General features: G+C 58.9%; 2 protein-coding genes across 2 annotated transcripts in view; both read right to left on the bottom strand.

Moving 5' to 3' along the window:
* NAP1L4 (nucleosome assembly protein 1 like 4) overlaps positions 1 to 458 on the bottom strand; it is a 60660-nt gene extending 60202 nt beyond the window's left edge. The window contains exon 1 of the mRNA XM_065881431.1: positions 401 to 458. The gene's annotated coding sequence lies outside the window, so the exon portion shown is untranslated. The remainder of the gene's footprint in view (positions 1 to 400) is intronic.
* Positions 459 to 12821: 12363 nt separating this feature from the next.
* CARS1 (cysteinyl-tRNA synthetase 1) overlaps positions 12822 to 18456 on the bottom strand; it is a 47793-nt gene continuing 42158 nt past the window's right edge. The window contains exons 20-24 of the mRNA XM_065881624.1: positions 17087 to 17167; positions 16473 to 16540; positions 13954 to 14013; positions 13536 to 13619; positions 12822 to 12956 (exon numbers count right to left, since the gene is read on the bottom strand). Coding sequence (XP_065737696.1) covers positions 12822 to 12956; positions 13536 to 13619; positions 13954 to 14013; positions 16473 to 16540; positions 17087 to 17167 — 428 coding nt within the window. The remainder of the gene's footprint in view (positions 12957 to 13535; positions 13620 to 13953; positions 14014 to 16472; positions 16541 to 17086; positions 17168 to 18456) is intronic.

Raw genomic sequence — 18456 nt, 5'->3', positions numbered from 1 at the left:
CTGGGCGGCTCCGCGCTCGCCCGGGTCCTCGCGGCCCGACCCGTGGCCTTAACCTTCCCGGGGACGCCGCGGGGCCGGCGGGCGGGAGCCGCGCGGAAACAAAGCTCTCCTGACCTTCAGGCCGCCGCGGGAGGAGCGGGGCGCGACACCTGCCGCCGCCGCCGCCCGGCCCCGCCCGGCTCCCCGCGGGCCCCGGTCGCACCCGCGTCGCCCGCTCCCGCCCGCCCGCTCCCCGCCGCCGCTCCGGGCGCTCCGGGCCCGGCCCCGCCCCTGCCGCCCGGCCTCCCGAGATGGCGGCCCCGGGCCTCCTCCGCGGCTCCCACCGCCCCGGCCCCGGCCCCGGTCCCCGCCCCGCCGGCCGCCACTAACACCGTTACCCGACCGAACCTCGCGTCCGCACCTCACGCCTCCTGCGGCAGTGGCGGCGGCCGTCTGGGTTTCGCTCGCTCCGGGAGTGCGCCGCCGTGGCCGCCAACAACGCCGCCTCCCATTGGCTGAGTCTCCTGGCCCCGCCCTCCTCGAGCAAAGCGGGCTACGATTGGGAGGGCGCGGCGCAAGTCAACTACGCTTCGGCGCCGCCGGTGACGGCCAATCGGAGGCCGCCCAGGAGGCGCCGCGCTGAGCGGGGCTGAGACCCGCGGGCCGGATGCAAATAGGGATGTGTGACGTCAGCGTGGCGCGCGCCCGCGTTCCTTCCGCCCCTTTAAGGACCGGAGGTGCGCGGAGGTCACGTGTGGGGGGCGTCTGCTGCAGCCTACTCTCGTGTTCTCTTCGGGCGCACCCCTTTTCCGGCCCCACACTCATCCCGGTCTGCGCAGCCCATTCCCCATCCCAACAGCCCACCCCGACCGACCACCCCCGCTCGGGCACAGTCCACCCCCCGGCCTGTGCACCCCCCTTCCCCAGCCCCCCGTGGGACTGGGCGCTGTCTCGGGGCCCACCCACCTCCCGCGACCCCTGTCTGCCCCCCCATCCCAGTTGAGTTCCAGCCCCAGGGACGCGCGCGCTGACCCCGCCGACCTCCGCGACCCCATGGCCTGGGCTTCCCCCCTCAAATCCCCGGGCTCGTGCTGCCTACTGGGCTTGGCGCGTGGGGTCCCCTCTTCCTCCCCCACCCCATCCCGCGCACTCACGGGCTCTCCCGGGGCAGCGCCCAGGCCCGCGTCCCCAGCGTCTCAGCCCGGCTCGGGCCTAACAGACCCACCGGCCAGAAGGAAGGGCCGGGCCGCTGGGGCCGGGGTACCGACCCCGGCCTCACCACGTTACAGTTCCTGGAAAAGCGTTAATCTGAAAACCGCTTGAGTAAGACGACAGTTCGGTGGAAACCCACATCCGCCAGGCCCGAGCTTCTGAGAGTGTGTTTCTGGGCGCTATCTTCCGTTGAGGGGTCTTTGATTATTTTTGTCCGTTTCTTCAGAAACTTCCCTTTCTTTGAGCGGGGTCGCTTCTGAAACCCGTTCTAACTTTCAGCAAGTTTGAAGGGGGCGGGGGGGAGGAGTTTGAAATCATCCAGAGGCTCTTGTTGGATGGGGCTGTTAAGGACATAACTGTCAGTTAACCAGCCGCAGGGTGCCCAGCAGGTACCCAGGTGGGACCCACACGGCGGGGACCAGCCTCTGCCCCGCATCTGTACTGAGAGGGCGTGTGTGGGATCCCTGCTTGCCTAACTTGGATTTTCTGACTTTTCTGTAGTGACCTTGTTTTGCTTTTGCTGAGGATGGGGCCGAGCTGGGGGAGGAGGCAATAAACTACGAAAGAAAAGAGCACCAGCATTTTCAAGTTTGGAGGTCTGTCCTCCTCCTGTTTACTAAAGGCGCATATCTACGAGGCCACTGTATCTGGCCCTGCCTGTCTGTTCAGGGTTGGAGCAGGTGGTGCAGCACGCCGGCGCCAGTTGGGGGAGCAGCCTGTGTGCTGGCCACTGGGCCTGGCCCTTGGTGGAACGGCTGTAGTGGAGTGGCCTCTCCCCGGGTCACTTCAGTGAGTTGGTGGGAAGGTGGGCGACATTGTCCACAGCCTTTCTGTCTGCAACAGGACTGAGAATGCTGTTTTAATTTCCGGTGGCTGCCACAACAAAGGGACACAAGCCGTGGGGCTTAGAAAGGACAACAGCACTGTGTTCGCTCACCGTTCTAGAGGCAGGAAGGCAGAAATCAAGGCGTTACAGGGCTGGGCTCCCTTCAGAGTCTCCAGGGCAGGGTCCTTCCTGCCTCTTCCAGCTTCTGGGAGCTCTGGGCCGTCTTGGGCTTGTGGCTGCATCACATGGCCTTCTCTGTGTCTCTGTGGGTCCTCCCCCCCCACCCCACCCCATGCCGGTCAAGCCACAGCAGGAGTTTAATTGATAAAGGATTGATGAAGTGACATTTTCCAATAAAGGGAGACGAAGATCATTTTATATATACTTTTTAAATTATTGGCTGCGTTGGGCCTTCATTGCCGCGCGCGGGCTTTCTCTAGTTGAGGCGAGCGGGGGCTACTCTTCATTGCGGTGCGCAGGCTTCTCATTGCGGTGGCTTCTCCTGTTGCGGAGCACGGGCTCTAGAGCGCAGTCTCAGCAGTTGTGGCTCGCGGGCTTAGTTGCTCCGTGACGTGTGGGACCTTCCCGGCCCAGAGATCGAACCCGTGTCCTTTGCATTGTCAGGCGGATTCTCAACCACTGCACCACCAGGGAATTCCCCGTAGATCATTTTGAAAAATATAAGATCAGAATTACATTCAGGGCTCATGGGAAAGAATTGAGAAGTATTATCAGGAATCTTTTAAAAAGCGCAAAATATTTAACATGTGACCAAACAGCTCAAAATATCCCTACTCAAGTTCAGAAATACAATTATGTATTAGGAAAACATTACTCTCATTTTAGCCTGTTATAACAGGGTTAGTTGTTAATTAGTTCTGTGCTCCAAAAATGAGTATCTGAAATACTGTCTAATTACTACGCTCACAAGCTAAGCGAAGGAGTTTGTTTTGACATATGAAATCCAAAAATGGAAAGAATTACAAGGGAGGCAACTTATTAGTTACTGACACACTTTACCGCATTTGTGTGTAAAGATTCAAATACTACTTCTGCATTAGGGTCCCTGGGTAACTTTTCATTGACTTTTGAGACGCTGGGTAATTTTACATGAAACTTTTCTTTTAACGACTGTTTTTATTTAGGACTTTTTAGTCCAAAGAGTTTTAGGTGCCAAGATGTAAACCTAAATTGCCACTGTCACCACTGAAATAATGAGGGGAAGATGAGATGTATGAATATGGCATAGAGTCTATAGGAGGAAACAGATGAATCCATAGAAGCAGGTGAAGTGGCTTTCTCAAGGCCACGTTACTCTAGAAGCAAAACTGCCACTAGCTGAGTCTATTCCATTTGAAAAGTAAGTCATGGCTCTGAATCTAAAGGATTCCCTGTGCTGACTTTTCTTGCCGTTATTCTAATAATTACCTTGCAGATATTTTCTGTATGCATAGACTTTAATTTTAAACTACATGAGGGACTTCCCTGGCAGTCCAGTGGTTAAGACTCTGCACTTCCTCTGCAGGGGGCACGGGTTCGATCCCTGGTTGGGGAACTAAGATCCCACATGCCTCACAGCATGGCCAAAAAAATTAAATAAATATAAACTACATGAGGCTAGGACCATAACAATTTTCCGGATCCCTTATTTTCCTATTTCACATCTGTATACATTCTTGTTAAAATGGGATTACTCGTTTTCCCCACTTCCTATATGGCACTTTCAAAGAGTTTTGAGCTACCCTGGAACAAATACAGTACTCTTGGTATACAGTTAAGTGTAAATGATTATCCACATTTTAGGTTTGATGAATAGTTCCTTCTTTGTGATTATTCTTGCAGAAATCCCAAGACATAGAGCCTAGGGTGTGGAGCTTATGTTGATACTGGTTTTGCTGGTGGCTGCTTCTGGTTAAGGTTAAGACTTACTGATAACATGATTAACAGAATAAACTATAGCAGGGACAATAACAAAAATTATCAAGCGCAACAAGGACCATGCAACCCGTATGTGATATTAATACATTAAAGTGGAAATCGCAGCCATCTGAAACCCAAACATTTAAGCCTTCTAAGTCACTTATTCAGTAAGGTTTCATTCTTTTAAAATGTAGCATATAAATTCCTCTCCATACACTCAGGAAAGCAAATTTAAAAAAAAAAAGCACACAATTAGGGGACAAGTAGAAGTATAAAAGAAAGATGGGCTATTCAAGTCACTTTTTCACCCAAAGAACATAACAGGGCGACTTCCTAAGTTGATCTTACTCCCCAGGTATTTCTTTTTCTTTTTTTTTTTTTGCAGTACGCGGGCCTGTCACTGTTGTGGCCTCTCCCGTTGCAGAGCACAGGCTCCGGACGCGCAGGCTCAGCGGCCATGGCCCACGGGCCCAGCCGCTCTGCAGCATGTGGGATCTTCCCGGACCGGGGCACGAAGCCGTGTCCCCTGCATCAGCAGGCGGACTCTCAACCACTGCGCCACCAGGGAAGCCCCCCGCCAGGTATTTCTTATAATGTCTTTTTAAATTTATTATTTTTTTTCCCATGCAACTTGGCCCCATAAAACCAAGCCAAATGATTCATCTGGGATTCAATGGGAAAAAAAGCGATGTGTTTCCTTATTAGAGGAAAATGTTCTGGTGGACTCACTTGCTAATGCTTTGTCGCTACATTGTATGTTAGGAGCGATTTAAAGTCTTGTCAAGGGTAACTTTCACCCTCCCTGCTGACATTGGGACCACTGTCCCTTGTGAATCATTAACCATCTACAGAGTCATCCTGTCCTGGATTTATGATCTTGAGAAAGACATTTACCTTCTTGGACATTAATTTCCTCATCTGCTAGAGGAGATAAGTGATCTTTTGGGTACCTTTTAGTGCTAACGTTCTGTGATGCTAGGGAATACAGTTCAATGCAGGGAATGTATATAAAAACATTTTGCTCAATGAAAAATTACGTAGTTGCATATTCTTATTCTCAGAGCCACTACCACCTCTTCTTACCTCATTCCCCAACCAGAGATCGAACCCATGCCCCCTGCAGTGGAAGCATGGAATCTAAACCACTGGACAGCCAGGGAAGCCCTCTTGTGTCCTCTTCTTAAAAGGACACTCCAGTCACTGTCCTAGGGCCCACCTAATGGCCTCATCTTAACTTGATTACATTTGCAAAACCCCAATATCTGAATGTCACATGCCCAGGTTCCGGGAATTGGAGTTGAACCTGTAATTTGGAGGCTGCCATTCAGTCCACGTCATACCAAGGCGGTGCCCCGGCAGTGGTCCTGGCCAGTAGGCCATGCAGCAAAGAGCGGGGGGAGAGGGGCAGGTGTTCCTGGGTCCAACCCCCCGGGCTAAATCCTTGCTGTATCCGATTCCAGCCGGCAGGCCTGACTGAGAGCCTGTGCCTCAGTTCCCCCATCTGTATAATGGGAACACTTAACAGCACCTGCTTCATGGGGCTGGGGGAGACTTGGAACAGCGCTGGTGAGCAGTCGCCTTGGTGCAGGTGTCTGTTCTGATGGCCCCAGCCGCCTGGCACGGGCAGGGGACTCAGCACCTGAGGACACAGGGGCGGGGCGGGGAGTGGGTAACCTGCCCTTCAGTTCCTGCTCCCCAAGGCTTACCTCTCCTCCAAGGGCTCAGCCTGCATCCTGCCCCAGATGATATCTGGTCCCTGGCAGCCACAGGCCCTGGTGCTCAGTGGGGCCTGCACACTGAGTACGGGGCCACTCGGAGCCGCCCTTTGAGGGGCCAGAAGGGCTGACTCCTGGGTCTGCTTGTGGCCCAGACGCCACCTGGAGAAAGCAGGCCGGACCTGGGATGGTGGAGTCCACCTGTCCACACCTCTGGTCATCCACGCCCCCTGGCCTGCCCCCTTCGGGGCTCTTATGGGTCTGGAGAAAGGCCCCTTTTGGGAGGTTGTAAATGATCTAAAACTCCTCTCTGTGCACATGTCCCTTTGTGGGCTCCTGCCATCATTTGGGTCCAGTCACCTCCTCTGAGGGGCCTTCCTTGAACATCCTGCCGCTGCCACCCCCGTGCTTATTACCATCAGGGCACCACTGCCAGCTTTCTTGACCACGGGCACTTGACGGGGGGCATGTTGATCCCCACCTCCTGCCCCGTCCCCACCACTAGAAGGAGTGTATCAGGGAGGCTTCCGGGAGGAAGTGGTGTCCCAGCTGACACCTGAGAACCAGCAGGAGAGGCCAGGAGGGGAGCATAGCGCATTCCAGGACCTGCAGATAGCTCAGGGTGGCTCACGGCCCTAACGATAGCACCTGGGAGCCCCATCAGGAGGTGAGCCTGGGCAGGTGCCCCCAAGGTGATGCCTGGGCCAGGCTGCACGCCACGTCTTCATCTGCCCGTGGGCATGATGGGCGGGTGCCAGGCTCAGAGTGACGCCAGCATTGCCATCGCAAGTGCCCTCCCTGGGTCTGACGTCTTCTCGGTTCTCAGGCCTTGATTCCCAGATTCCCCAATGGAAACGGGAATAGGCCTCGTGCGGAGCAGCTCCTGGGAACCTGCACCACGTTCTATTCGTATCTGTTTTGAAATCAGGCAACAGTCCTCGCCTGCCTGCAGTCTGACTGTATTTTCCTGCCACCCCCCCCCTTATAATCACAAGTGGGTTTATTTAAATGAGGCATTAAGTCATATTAAACGTGTTTGTCTATTCAAGAGGCTGAAATTACAAGGATGGAGGTCCTGTTGGTTTCCTGGGGCTGTCACAACGAAGTACACTAAACCACACAGCTTGAACAACAGAAACGTGTTCTCTCCCAGTTCTGGAGAGTCGTGTCTGAAATCGAGTTGTAGGTAGGCCCCGCTCCCACCCCCGGAGGCTATAGAGGAGGATCTCTCCTGCCTCTTCCAGATTCTGGGGGCTCCAGGTGTCCCCGGGCTTGTGGCGGCGTCCCTTCAGCCTCTGCCTCCGTCCTCATGTGGCCTGTCCCCGTGGCTGTCTCCTTTTCTTTCAAAGATACCGGTCATATTTGAGTTAGAGCCCACCCTACTCCAGTGGGATCTCATCTTAAGTAATTACATTTGCAAAGAGCCTCCTATTTCCAAATTAGCTCACACTGTGGACTTCTGGGTGGACATGGATTTGCGGGGTTGCATTATTCAGTCCAGTACAACAGGGCAGCTGCTGCAGGTGTCCTTGAGTTTCTGGAGCCTCTACACGATGTGAAGGCTGAGGGGCTTGGGGGGTGGCCTCCCACTGCCCACCTCCCACTCAGGGATCTGCCCTCACCCTCCCGGGCCCCGGCAGCATCCCCAGGGACCCGGGGCGAGACGCCCGCCCTCCGGCAGCAGACCCACCGGCTGCCTGCGCTTCCTGCCTTGCCATATCAGCTTTAAAAACCCACTCCCAGGGGACTTCCCTGGCAATCCAGTGGTTAAGACTATGCGCTTCCACTGCAGGGAGTGCGGGTTCGATTCCTGGTTGGGGAACTAAGATCCCGCATGCTATGGGCCAAAAAAAAAAAAAAAAGAAAGAAAGAACCACTCTCAGCATGTGGGGCCTTGTGTCTTTTTTTTGTTTGTTTTGGCTACTGTTCCCTGACCAGGGATTGAACCTGCGCCCCCTGCATTGGAAGGGCAGAGTCTTAACCACTGGACCACCAGGGAAGTCCCTCAAGACACGTTCATTCTGACAAACACCCAAGCTTTGCTGACACCGGAGCCTTGTAGTGGCGTGTCTTATTCTGTGGGCACGATCCTTTCTGACTACCCACTGACAGCAGAAGCGCCAGCAAACGGATCTCCACTGGGCTGGTTCCTCCTCAGCCAGGAGGGTCCCAGCTCTTCACGGGCTAAGGCCACCCTCGTGCCCTTGGCTGGAGGTCACAGCCCGTCCTCCTGCGGCCCCATCCTCCACGCTGCCCGCCAGCACACTGGTGGCATTCTGCTGCCCAGCGTCCTTCTGTGATCCCTGCTGCCCCCAGTGAACTCAGAACGGGGCAGGCACAGCGGGCATCAGTCTGTTGAAAAGTCCCCGGATGATGCTAAGTAAGACCAGGGCTGAGAGATGCTGGGATTAGAACTCCAAGGCCCCTGGCCACCTTGTGGCTTTCGTTTTCCCACCATCGTAACTTTGACACCGCCGGGCTCTGAGCTCACGCACACCTGTTAACAGCCCCTCTACGCAGGTCCCCAGCCTGGCTCGCCCTCCGGCCATGGGGAACTCAGGGGGTTACCCTCCAGGGGTGGCCCTGCCCTTGGTTTCTGCTCCTTGTTCGGCCTGAGCTCCTCCCAGACTGAGCTCAGGAGGACGGGCGCCCTGTCTTCCTTCCCACCTAGAGACTGTGCCTCGTCTCGGGGCCACTGAATGATGGCAAGGCCTTGGCTGAGCAATGTCCCAGGTGGACACTATCGTCCCCACCTCCAGAGGAGGAAATAGAGGTGGGCTGGATGACTCCCTCAGCCCCCCAGCTCAAAAACGGCTGGACCACAACCAACCTGGCCCTGGAGGGGCCCTGCCCCTCGCCTCTCGTGGGCACTGCTCAGTGAGTAACCCCCGGGGCTGGCAGAAGAGAGGGAGCACGGGGCCCCAGAAGCACCTGACATCCCTCCCCAGGGCGGTGGCCCCCAGGTCATGATGGTCTAATGACAAGGACACATGGAGACAGGAGGAAGAAGCAGATGACTTCAGAAAATAGCCACCATCTATTCCGTGCGGAGAGGGCCGCTATCTGTAAACTCAGAAGGAGGGTGTCAGGAGCCTGTCCCCAAACTGTTACAGGCTCGCTCTAGATGGCCTTAAGGGGACACTCCGTCGTTACTTTAGTCTGGTACTCTTCTGCGTGATTCGATTTTTAAATAGTGAACCTGTGATTTTTTTAATAATGAAAACACGGAAGATTTCTCTTTGGGGAGAAGCACGAAGACAATTTTGGCTCTTAGCGCTGGAAAGAGGTTTCATGCACACACGCAAAAGAAACACTTTTTACAGGTGAACTGACATTTTACAAGTTAAAGGAGTTTTCCACCCCAGCTTGTTCCAGAAGGTTCTGCTGCAGCCTGTAAGAGTGCAAAGGCCGAATGCAAAGGGGACAGTGAGGACGTTCCTGACCAGGAGCCCCCAGGCCACCCCCTGCAGGTGCCGCGACCCACCCCAGTCGTCCACTAAAGACGAGAGGGTTTCCTGGCGGCATGTTTTAAACAACACTTGATCACGAAGAGTCTGGAACACAGGAAGGTAGAGAGGATGACCTGGGGCACAGATAGACGCCGGCCACTCAGGTGTGACCCGAAGCATCTGTATTAATTTGCTTCATGAGTTTTCTTTGTCGAAGACTCAGTTACCACGCCACGTTGTCCCAAGCTAAGGACATGTGTGGACACAAGTGGCACGATCGCACGAACAAAATTCACCAGATTCCTTAGCATCACACCACGCCCATGCACACGTGTCCCCAGACATCTCTGTGGCCAGCTTGTTCAAAGCTATTAGGTTCACACACGGGAGGTGGTGGTTTTGTTTCTCGAATCTCTCCCGAGTCCCGAGGAGGGCGCCCTTCTCGATGAGTCTGGCTGCCTCTCTGCGGCACCTCCCGCCTGTGTCTCGGTCCCCAGTACTGCCGGTGAGCAGGAAGTGAAACGGACAGTCTCCTCCTCCAGGTGGGGCCCCCGACCAGAGGCAGGGGCATCACCCTGGGACCTGGAGGAAACGCAGAATCTCCAGATCCGAGTCAGGGTCTGTGATTTAACAAGGTCCCGGGCAGCACGGGTCTAAAAGCTTTGTTCGGTACCTACTCCGTGTTTTTAGTGGAAAGACTCCTCTGTGCAGGTGAGGCCGGGCTCCCCCCTGCAGGCCACCCCTCAGGCCCACATGTCCCTCTCGGGGGATGCTGAGACTGAGTGCTGGGGGGAGGGGGTGATGGGCAGAGCTCCGAGTTGTAAGGTGACAGGCGCACCTTTCCCAGTCCCCTGTGACCGACAAGCCACCTGCGAGGGGACGCTGTGGCGTCCTGAAAACAGTCAGCTCCCAACTTTCAGCAGGGGTCTCGGCGTCCACTGCCGCCCTGGCTGGAGTCGGGGCTGCACTCGGGGCCCCAGAACAGAGGTGTTCCAACTGTCCTGTTTTGTCCACTTCTACTCGCTGGCACTGCTGCCCCTTTCAGTGGGGACATGGGTGGCTCTGAAATAGTTTCCATGGAGGGTGGGAGACGTTTAATCCTGCCACCTTTTTTTTCTGGCCACGCCACACAGCTTGCGGGATCTTAATTCCCCGACCAGGGACTGAACCCAGGGCCATGGCAGCGACAGCACAGAGTCCTAACCACTGGACCGCCAGGCAAGTCCCAATCCTGCCACTTATAAATAAGTCTGTGGACCAGGTGTCACCTCCAGTGGTGACAAGTTATTATGTCTTGGTCTTCTTTGCTTTTGAGAATAAGTGTGGATGCCTGGATTTCAATGACCCCTTCTTTTCAGGGCTCCAGTTTTCGCAGACTCAGCCAGGGGAAGCTCCTGAGGCTTTTTACTTTGAAATCATGAGAGGTTCCCAGGAAGCTGCGGCAGAGGGGTCCCTGTGCCCTTCACATGGTTTCCTGACAGGTACATCTTGCCTAAGATGAACCCTGGGACACCAGCCCTGGTGTCACGTGGCCACGGGCGTAGATTCCTCAGCCACCACTGAGGGTGAAGGGTCCGGACTGTCCCTAGTCAGCCCCCACCCAGCCCCTGGCACCGCTACGCCGCTCTCTCTAGTTCTGTCCTCTCGAGTCATCTCACTGGAATCTCACTGCGCGTGACCCTCTGCCCCGATGCCCTGGAGACTCTCCTGGCTGCTGTGTGTGTTCCTGGTCTGTCCCGTGTCCTTCTGACACAACCCCTCCGTCTGGGACGCTTCCCCTCAGGGTACCAGGATGCCCTGGGCCTCCACGTGCGCTTGCCCTCGGCCTGGAATTGGCCGCTTCTCCCAGGAGAGGGGATGGCACTCAGAGCCTGGAAGCTGGCCCTGGGGGTGCTCGTGGCCACCGGGGTGGTCCCCTCTCAGCCTGCGTGGCCGGGAAATACCTGCTGTTTACAAGTCAAGCGTCAGTTCCTCCGCTGTCTTCTCCGTTCGTGTTTATCAGCACGTGATTCTCTGGTGCTTTTCCTCACGATGGATGAATGCGGGGCTGCTGTCGAGGCACGTGTCCACTGCCCGCACGGAGCGGAGGGTGACGACCACGCCAGCACCACGCCCAGCGACACAACGATGGAACCAGGTTTGACTTCTCCGCACGGCTTTGGCCTCAGGACACACCCTCCGAAAGAAGTGCAGTGAAGCGGCAGGTTCTCCAATCAACCAAAGGGGCCCTTTTCTCACCGGTTTGATTTGCGGTTTTGCGGCAGGTGGCGCTTTCCTAAACAGCTGCCACCCTTTCCGGGCCCTGCCACTGCCGTCACAGGGAGGGGTCTGCAGGTGGGCCCCGGGGCAGCCTCCCCTCAGGGAGGATGGAGGGGGTCCGCGTGACCTCTGAGGTTAGATCCCAAAGGGCACGTGGTGCCCAACTCTCCTGGGACCCGCAGAGGCCGCCCACCTGGAGGCCACACCCCAGCATCCCCCGCCCAGGACCCAGGCATGAGCGCGCAGACCCCCGCCCTCTGACCGCACCCGGTGTGGGGCCCTGACTCAGACCCGCCCAGAGGAGCCGGTCCACCCGGAACCCTCGGGGTCAATAATAAGGTCATTGGCACTTCAGGCACTAAATGCTGGGGTGACTAGTTAGGTAGATAACTGCCCTGGGTTTGTTCCACTTCGTTTTGGGGCCTTTTCTCTTACTGGCTTATTTTTTTAACGTAGAACATTTACAAGGTTCCAAAGTCGAACATGTGCAGGGCCTGTCCTCGTGGGGTCACAGCTGTCGTGCTCCACGTGTGGCTGGGTGGGTGGGAGCCCCCCAGAGCAGCCGGCACTGGCCAGCAGGCTGCTCCCCACCTGCTCTGGGGGTGATGCTCCTACGGGCGGGCCGCGGGGGTGAAGGGTGCCAACCCCGACCCCAGCCCCCTGCCCCGCCATCGCCGCGAGCGAGACCTGGATGGCGTCTCCCAGCCCCGAGGGCTCCGTCGCCGGTTCTCGCGGATCTGACCCGGCCCCGCGCTTCTGCAGGTGGAGCCGGTCCCGGCTCGCTGCCACCCTGCTCCATCCAGGCCTGGAGCTCAGGTGGGGATTCTCAGCCCCGGGAGTAAGAATGCGAGAGCAGGCTGGTGAGGACACGCTCTCCTGGCGGGGACATCGCTGCCCTGTGCTGCTGAGATCCCCCCTCCTCCCATCGCATCGCCAGCCGTGCTGAGCCGGCCCGCCCGCCCGCAGAATCGCTGCGGAGACAGGGCGCCGAGCTGACCCAGCAGGACCCGGGCACCCGGCCGAGCAGCCTTTGTGTGAGGCGCCAGCGGGCTCTGCCAGCTTGAGCCTGTCTTTTTCCTACTCAAATGCCTCCTAATGCGCCTACACACCAGAGATTAGCCGATAGCCATCTGCACGGGGGCAGGGGCGGGGGGGCTGGGGGGGACAGTCCTCGGCTGAGCCGCTCAGTGGCCTGAGCTCCCGTGCTGTGACCTGCTGACCGCGCAGCCCGGCCGGCCCCCTCGCGCGCTGACCGTGCAGGGTGACGGCAGACAGAGCCCGGCCTCGCGTTGGGAAGACTTTATTGCTGACGTTTCAGAGCCAGAGGTGGCCCAGCCCCCTCCAGACAGAACCCTTAACTTAGGCCCCGAGGAACACTGTAGACGCGCCTGGAGCGGGCGGCAGAGTCCCTGGGGCGGGGAGCTGGTGCCCCCGGGGCGGTGTGGAGCCTCGGCCCCGCCTTCACGGGATGCTTCCATTCTGAACCAGCTGCAGGTATTCCTGGTGCAGCTTTTCCTGGGCCTCGAAGAGCTTCTTCAGCTTCTTGGCCTGCCCTTTGCTCAGCTCTTTGCCTTCCGTGTCGTGTGTGGGCAGACCCTGAAAGGCGAGAGCACGGGCGGTCACCGCCCACTGACCAGGCCGGTCCGCCTGCCCGGCATCCACTCCCCGCCATGCTCTGGACCCAGCGCACTGCTCCGAGGTGCCTGTGCTAGCCTCTGGGAAGCGACCATCCTGGTGTGCCCCCCTGCCTGAGGGGTGAGGGGCACCGTTCCCCACCAGGGTCGACATGGTTCTGATACGAGCAAATACGTACAAGACCAGTGAGGGAGGCCTGAGGGTCTCAAGGCCAAGCGGCCATGAGTAGCCACGCTGAAGAGCCCCTGGAGCAATGGGCACACCCGTGCCATGGCCCTTCTGGATCGTCTGTGGGGTGAGTCCCTGCAAACCCATCAACCGGCCCAGGCCACGATGCCCGGCACCAGAGCCGCTGGGCCGCGGTGAGGGAGGGGCGGCCCTGGGTACTGGGCGGCACGTGCTGGACCTGAAACAGCCCCACATAAGCCCGCCTTCCTGCAGACAGCACCCTGGACAGAGAATCTTCTCAGCCAAGTTTGAAAACCCCTGTCATCCCAACTTAATGGTCTAACAACGTTCTGAAAAGAAAGGATTTCTTACGTTTTCATCGAACTTGGAATACTTGTCGCTTTCTGACAAGAACATCTCGCTGGGCGGAACCTTCATCTTGGCCAGCCTTGCCGCCTGGAACACAGACATGGGGTCGCTGCTCCGAGCCCGCGTGGAGACCCACGCCCGTGACCCCGTGTCGGCTCCCACCCCAGCCCCCAGGTTCAGGGAGCGACGGCTGGGCAGAGGGAAGTGAAAGGAGGGAGCCAGGTGTTTTCTGCAGGAACAGGGGGACGGCCGTGCACACAGCACAGCAGGATCAAGGCCACAGAAGCCGTCCTGGAGCTCGCGGCCACCGCTGGGGACGGAGGCAGAGGGGGCGCCCGGCTGGGCCCCAAGGAGGCACAGGGGGTAGGGCATGGGGTCAAAGTGCGTTTCCGCCAGGAGCCCGCCCCCGAGCAGACGTTACTTCCTGCTCTTGTCTCTTCCTGGCGGCCTCCTCTTTCTTTCTTCTCTTTTCTTCTTCAGCCTGGGGGACAGCAAACGCCCCGTGAGCTGGAGCTGCCCAGGCCCCTCTTGGGTGGGAGAGGGACAGGACAAGCTCCCTGCCGTCCCCCCGCCCATCCCTGTGAGCTGGGCTCTGACCCAGCCCTGCTCTCGATGCGGGGCGGTGACTGGACACCACGCGTGAGGTCACCTGCAGCGCAACCAACGTGAAGAAAGGACCAGACCTGCCCGGCAGCAGGGGGGCTGCGGTCGGGTGCGGGACCAGGGACAGCACGGCGAGGGCCAACCCCGAGGGGCCCAGGCACCTGGGGAGGGCGGGAGGGGGCCAGAGCCCACTTCCCACCAGGCAGGCAGCGTCCGGGCAGGAGGCAGGGAGGGAGGGAGGGCCTGGTGGCTGGGCTGGGTGCCCATGAGGAGGGGCCTGAGGCTGCCTCGGGAGGTTTGGGCTCGGGCCACCATGTGGACAGCGTGTGCCCCGGATAGGAAGAAGGAATGGGTTTGGGGAATGAAGGTCACGCGTTCCCTCTTGGATGTCTTGGGTTTCGGGTGCTTCCTGGCCAAGCGGAGCCCTCAGGTAGGCGGCTGGACACAGGAGTCTGGGCCAGAGAGAATCGGCGGTCACAGGCACACAGGTGGCAGAGGGACCCTGGGACGGGGTGAGGTCACCTGGGTGGCGGGACGCCAGAGAGGCGGGAAATGCAGGCAGTGCAGTGGGGGAAGTAAAGGGAGGGTCCCAGAGAGCAGGGGTCAAGGGCGGGGCCGCCCCAGGATGCGCCTTGTCACCGGAGAACCTGAGCAGAGCAGGAGGGGCTGAGGGTGGACGGAGGAAGAGGGACCCGGCACGGAGCTTGGGAGGTGGGAAGACGGGTGCTGAGGGCTTTTGCTTTTCCACTTAGAGACCGGAGGTGCTTATCCCGCTGGGGGAGCAGAAGACAGCCTACGAGGCCGTGGTCCCAGGCGCCTCCACACATGGGGGTTGGGGTGGGATTCCCTCGGCTGGAAACTCGAGCTACCAGAGGGAAAGTGTATGGCAAATCCCTCCCGCCAAGGCCTTACGGCCAGTGAAGACATGGGCAGGGGTGCCTGATCCAAGTTCACTGCCCTGTCTTTACGCCCCGGGCCGCCTGGGGGGAGAGCGGGAGTGAGCCCCACGTCACCTCCGGGGAAGGGCCGGGGCGGCCCACACGCTGCGGTGTCCAAGGATGGGGAGAACCCGACCCAGGGGACGTGACGCCAGCGGGGGTGACCGAACGGGATGGAAAGGGGGGGGAGCGGCCAAGAAGGGCCTGGACTGGGGTCAAAGCCCGGCTCCCGTAACCTCGCACCAGCCTGACTCCAGCCAGACCTTCCCCGGCACCCGGGCTCCTTAATTCTCATGCTCGGCCCCTCCTGGCGTCTACACCAGCGTCCCCGACGTCCAGCGCAGCCCCGGGCCAGCCTCGCCGCTCTGCTCCCCGACCACCCACCCACCCGTCAGTTCTCCTTGTGGACACCTGTCGAGGCCCCTTCCCACCCAGCCTCCCAAACTCCTCTCCCTGGGGTTTCTTCTTAAGGCCTCTCGGGCCCTGCACCCAGCGAGCTGTGCCCAGCAGATCTGACAGGCACTGCGTCTGTTCCTGCCTCTCTCTTTCTATGGCACGTTGAGGTCCCCGAGAGCAGGGACTGTCCCACTTCACGGAGTCCCTGGCTCAGCCCTGCTCACGGAGGTGTAGTAACATCTGAGGCGTGAGAAGGATGGTGCTGGGGGCGGGAGTGGGTGGAGGTGTGACTGTGACACATTCAACCCCAGGGACAGGGAGACACCACTTCAGGTGAGAGCGAGGTATGACCACACCTGTCAGCTTCGCGGTTTCCCAGAGGTGACAAGTCTTCCCTTGTACCCCGGGTCCTTCATCAGAAGCTGGATCTCGTTGTTGTTGTTGTTAGAAAATCGCCCAGTAGTTACCTATCTCGTCCTTCCTCCTGACGTTTATAAACGTTGGCACTTTTTACTAAGAGTATAAATGCCAACTTCTAAAGGTGAAGTATATAAACTCCAGTGATATTTACATTTTCAATGAACACCCAGCTCAGGGAGTTCCCTGGTGGCGCAGTGGTTGAGAGTCCGCCTGCCAGTGCAGGGGACACGGGTTCGACCCCTGGTCCGGGAAGATCCCACATGCCGCGGAGCAACCAAGCCCGTGCGCCACAACTACTGAGCCTGCGCTCTAGAGCCCACGAGCCACAACTACTGAAGCCCACGAGCCACAACTACTGAAGCCCGCGCGCCTAGAGCCCGTGCTCCGCAACAAGAGAAGCCACTGCAATGAGAAGCCCGCGCACCGCAACGAAGAGCAGCCTCCGCTCAGTGCAACTAGAGAAAGCCCGCACGCGGCAACAAAGACCAAACACAGCCAATAAAAAAAATAATAATAAGAAGAAGAAGAACAACTTAAAACAAAAAACAAAACACCCAGCTCAGGTCACTGTGGTTTCACTCACCCTTTTCTTCTCTTCTCTCTCTCTCAGTAAGGTATCTCTGTCCACCAACTTGACCACAGTGGGCAGTCCTGAAAGGCCAACAGCCGTGAGACGAGGCCAAGCCCAGTACGGCCCACACCACTCCCGCCCACAGGGCCCCCGAGAGAAGCCGGGACCTCCTTCCTGCTCGCACAGGTCAAATGTTAATTGTGCTGTGGGGAGGCCTTGCTGCTCAAGACCAAGCACCCAGGAGTCATAAAATAAGACATTCATCTGAGTGTTTAAAATCCAATAATTTTCCATGCAGCCCAAACTCCCACCACGTCGAAACACAAGCTGTGAAACTTGCTGACAATCCACATGACACAGGCTGCCTCCCAAGTGACAGGCCACGAGAAAAGGCGGCCAGTGGCCCCGCAAAAACAGGGCCGCCGGGCAGTCAGGCCGCAGGAGAGGAGGTGCTGGCAGTGATGCCCAAGAAGGTACAACTACAGGTCCCCCAGGACCACGCATCATGGGGGGTTCACCACGTAAAAGGCGAAGCGTCCTCGGACCCGTCCCGGAGTTCTTCCTCTCAAAAGCAATCTCCACCCTGTGTCCCTCCCCTGACCCGGTGTCACGCCCAGAGGACCCACCTTCATGGTCTTCAAACCGCACCCCCAGCTCAGGCAGGATGTCGTCCCGCAAGGCATCGCTGAGCTGCAGGACCTCGGGGACTGTGGACAGAGGAAGCAGTTCGGTCCACTGGGCCCGGAAACGCCCGGGCCCCACGGAAGAGCCACCCCCCCCGTGCCTCTGGAGGGGCCGGGCTATTCCACTGGCCACAGATGCAGGAGAAGCCGAGACACAGACGTCGCGGCCACTGGTGAGCCCAGAGCAGCCCCTGGACCCGTGGTCTGTGCACCGGCTCAGGGCCCTGCTTAGAGGCGGGCACTGACCGCAGAGGCGCGCGGACCGGGGGGAGCCCTGCGGGCGGCAGGCCCAGGGGCGCCAGGATTCATGCTGCACGGGACTGAGCTCCCCGGTCACTCGGGAAGGCGCCTGGGAGCGCCGAGCCCCCGCGGCCCTGGCAAGGCGATCCTGAGAGAGGCGGCCGCGTCCCGCCGTCCAGGGCCCCAGCCCAGCAAGGGATCAGAAGGGGCCAAAGGCCTGGGGGTGGGACCCACGCCCCACCTCAGCGACACTCTGCCTTGGGCACTGGCGCTCCTGGCCAGCCTCGCCCCAGCCGAGGGAAGTGGCCACCCAGAGCTGGGCTTGAACGGGCAGCGGCCCGGGGAGCCTGGCCGGCCCACTGGCTTTGAAGCGCCTCTTCCAGGAGAGACGGCACACACGAAGCAGCCAGAGTGGGCAGAGCTGAGCAGACGGCTGGCGTGGCCTCTGGGCCTGACGGGACGGGTCCTTCAAGTCTGGACAGTGTTAACCTCTGCACCACCTGGTTAGGGCCGGTGAAGGCCCAGGAGCTCGGGGGAGCCTGGGAGAGTCCTGTAATGGCCATCACGGACGGCGCCCAGGGTGTCTGATGCCCAGCCAGACCAGGGAGAGGCCAGCCCGTTTGTACTTGGGCTTGAAGAGCCCATATGGGCTCAACCCCAACTAAACACGATTGTGCAGACGTCAGGAGAGGCTCACCCGGACATTCCAGCTCTGAGACCCTGACCTCAGGGTGAAGCAGATTCAGCTTTGGGCTAGGAACTGGGCCAGTGGGAACTCCTGCTGGTGCCAGCAAAGCAGACCCCTCCCGCCCTGCGCTGTCCCTCCCCGCAGCACTGACCACGGCCCATGTGGTCACTCACTCACCTGTCCTGTCTCCACTGTGTCCCCAGAACCCAGGGTGCTCCCGCAGCACTGTGCCGGTGCCCCACAAGTCCACTCACGGGTGAATGAATGAATGGACGATGCCCCACACATCTCAGGGGATGCCCGAGCCCCAGCCACACGTGCAGCGTGACGCACAGTCTCCCGCTTCCCAACGCCAGTCAAGGAAAAGCCCCGTTCCAGCCCCGCA

Source organism: Phocoena phocoena, chromosome 8, assembly GCF_963924675.1.
Source record: "Phocoena phocoena chromosome 8, mPhoPho1.1, whole genome shotgun sequence".
In the NCBI taxonomy this organism is placed as follows: Eukaryota; Metazoa; Chordata; class Mammalia; order Artiodactyla; family Phocoenidae; genus Phocoena; species Phocoena phocoena.
The sequence above is the reverse complement of the archived record's forward strand: the minus strand, read 5'-3'. Positions and strand labels throughout refer to the sequence as shown.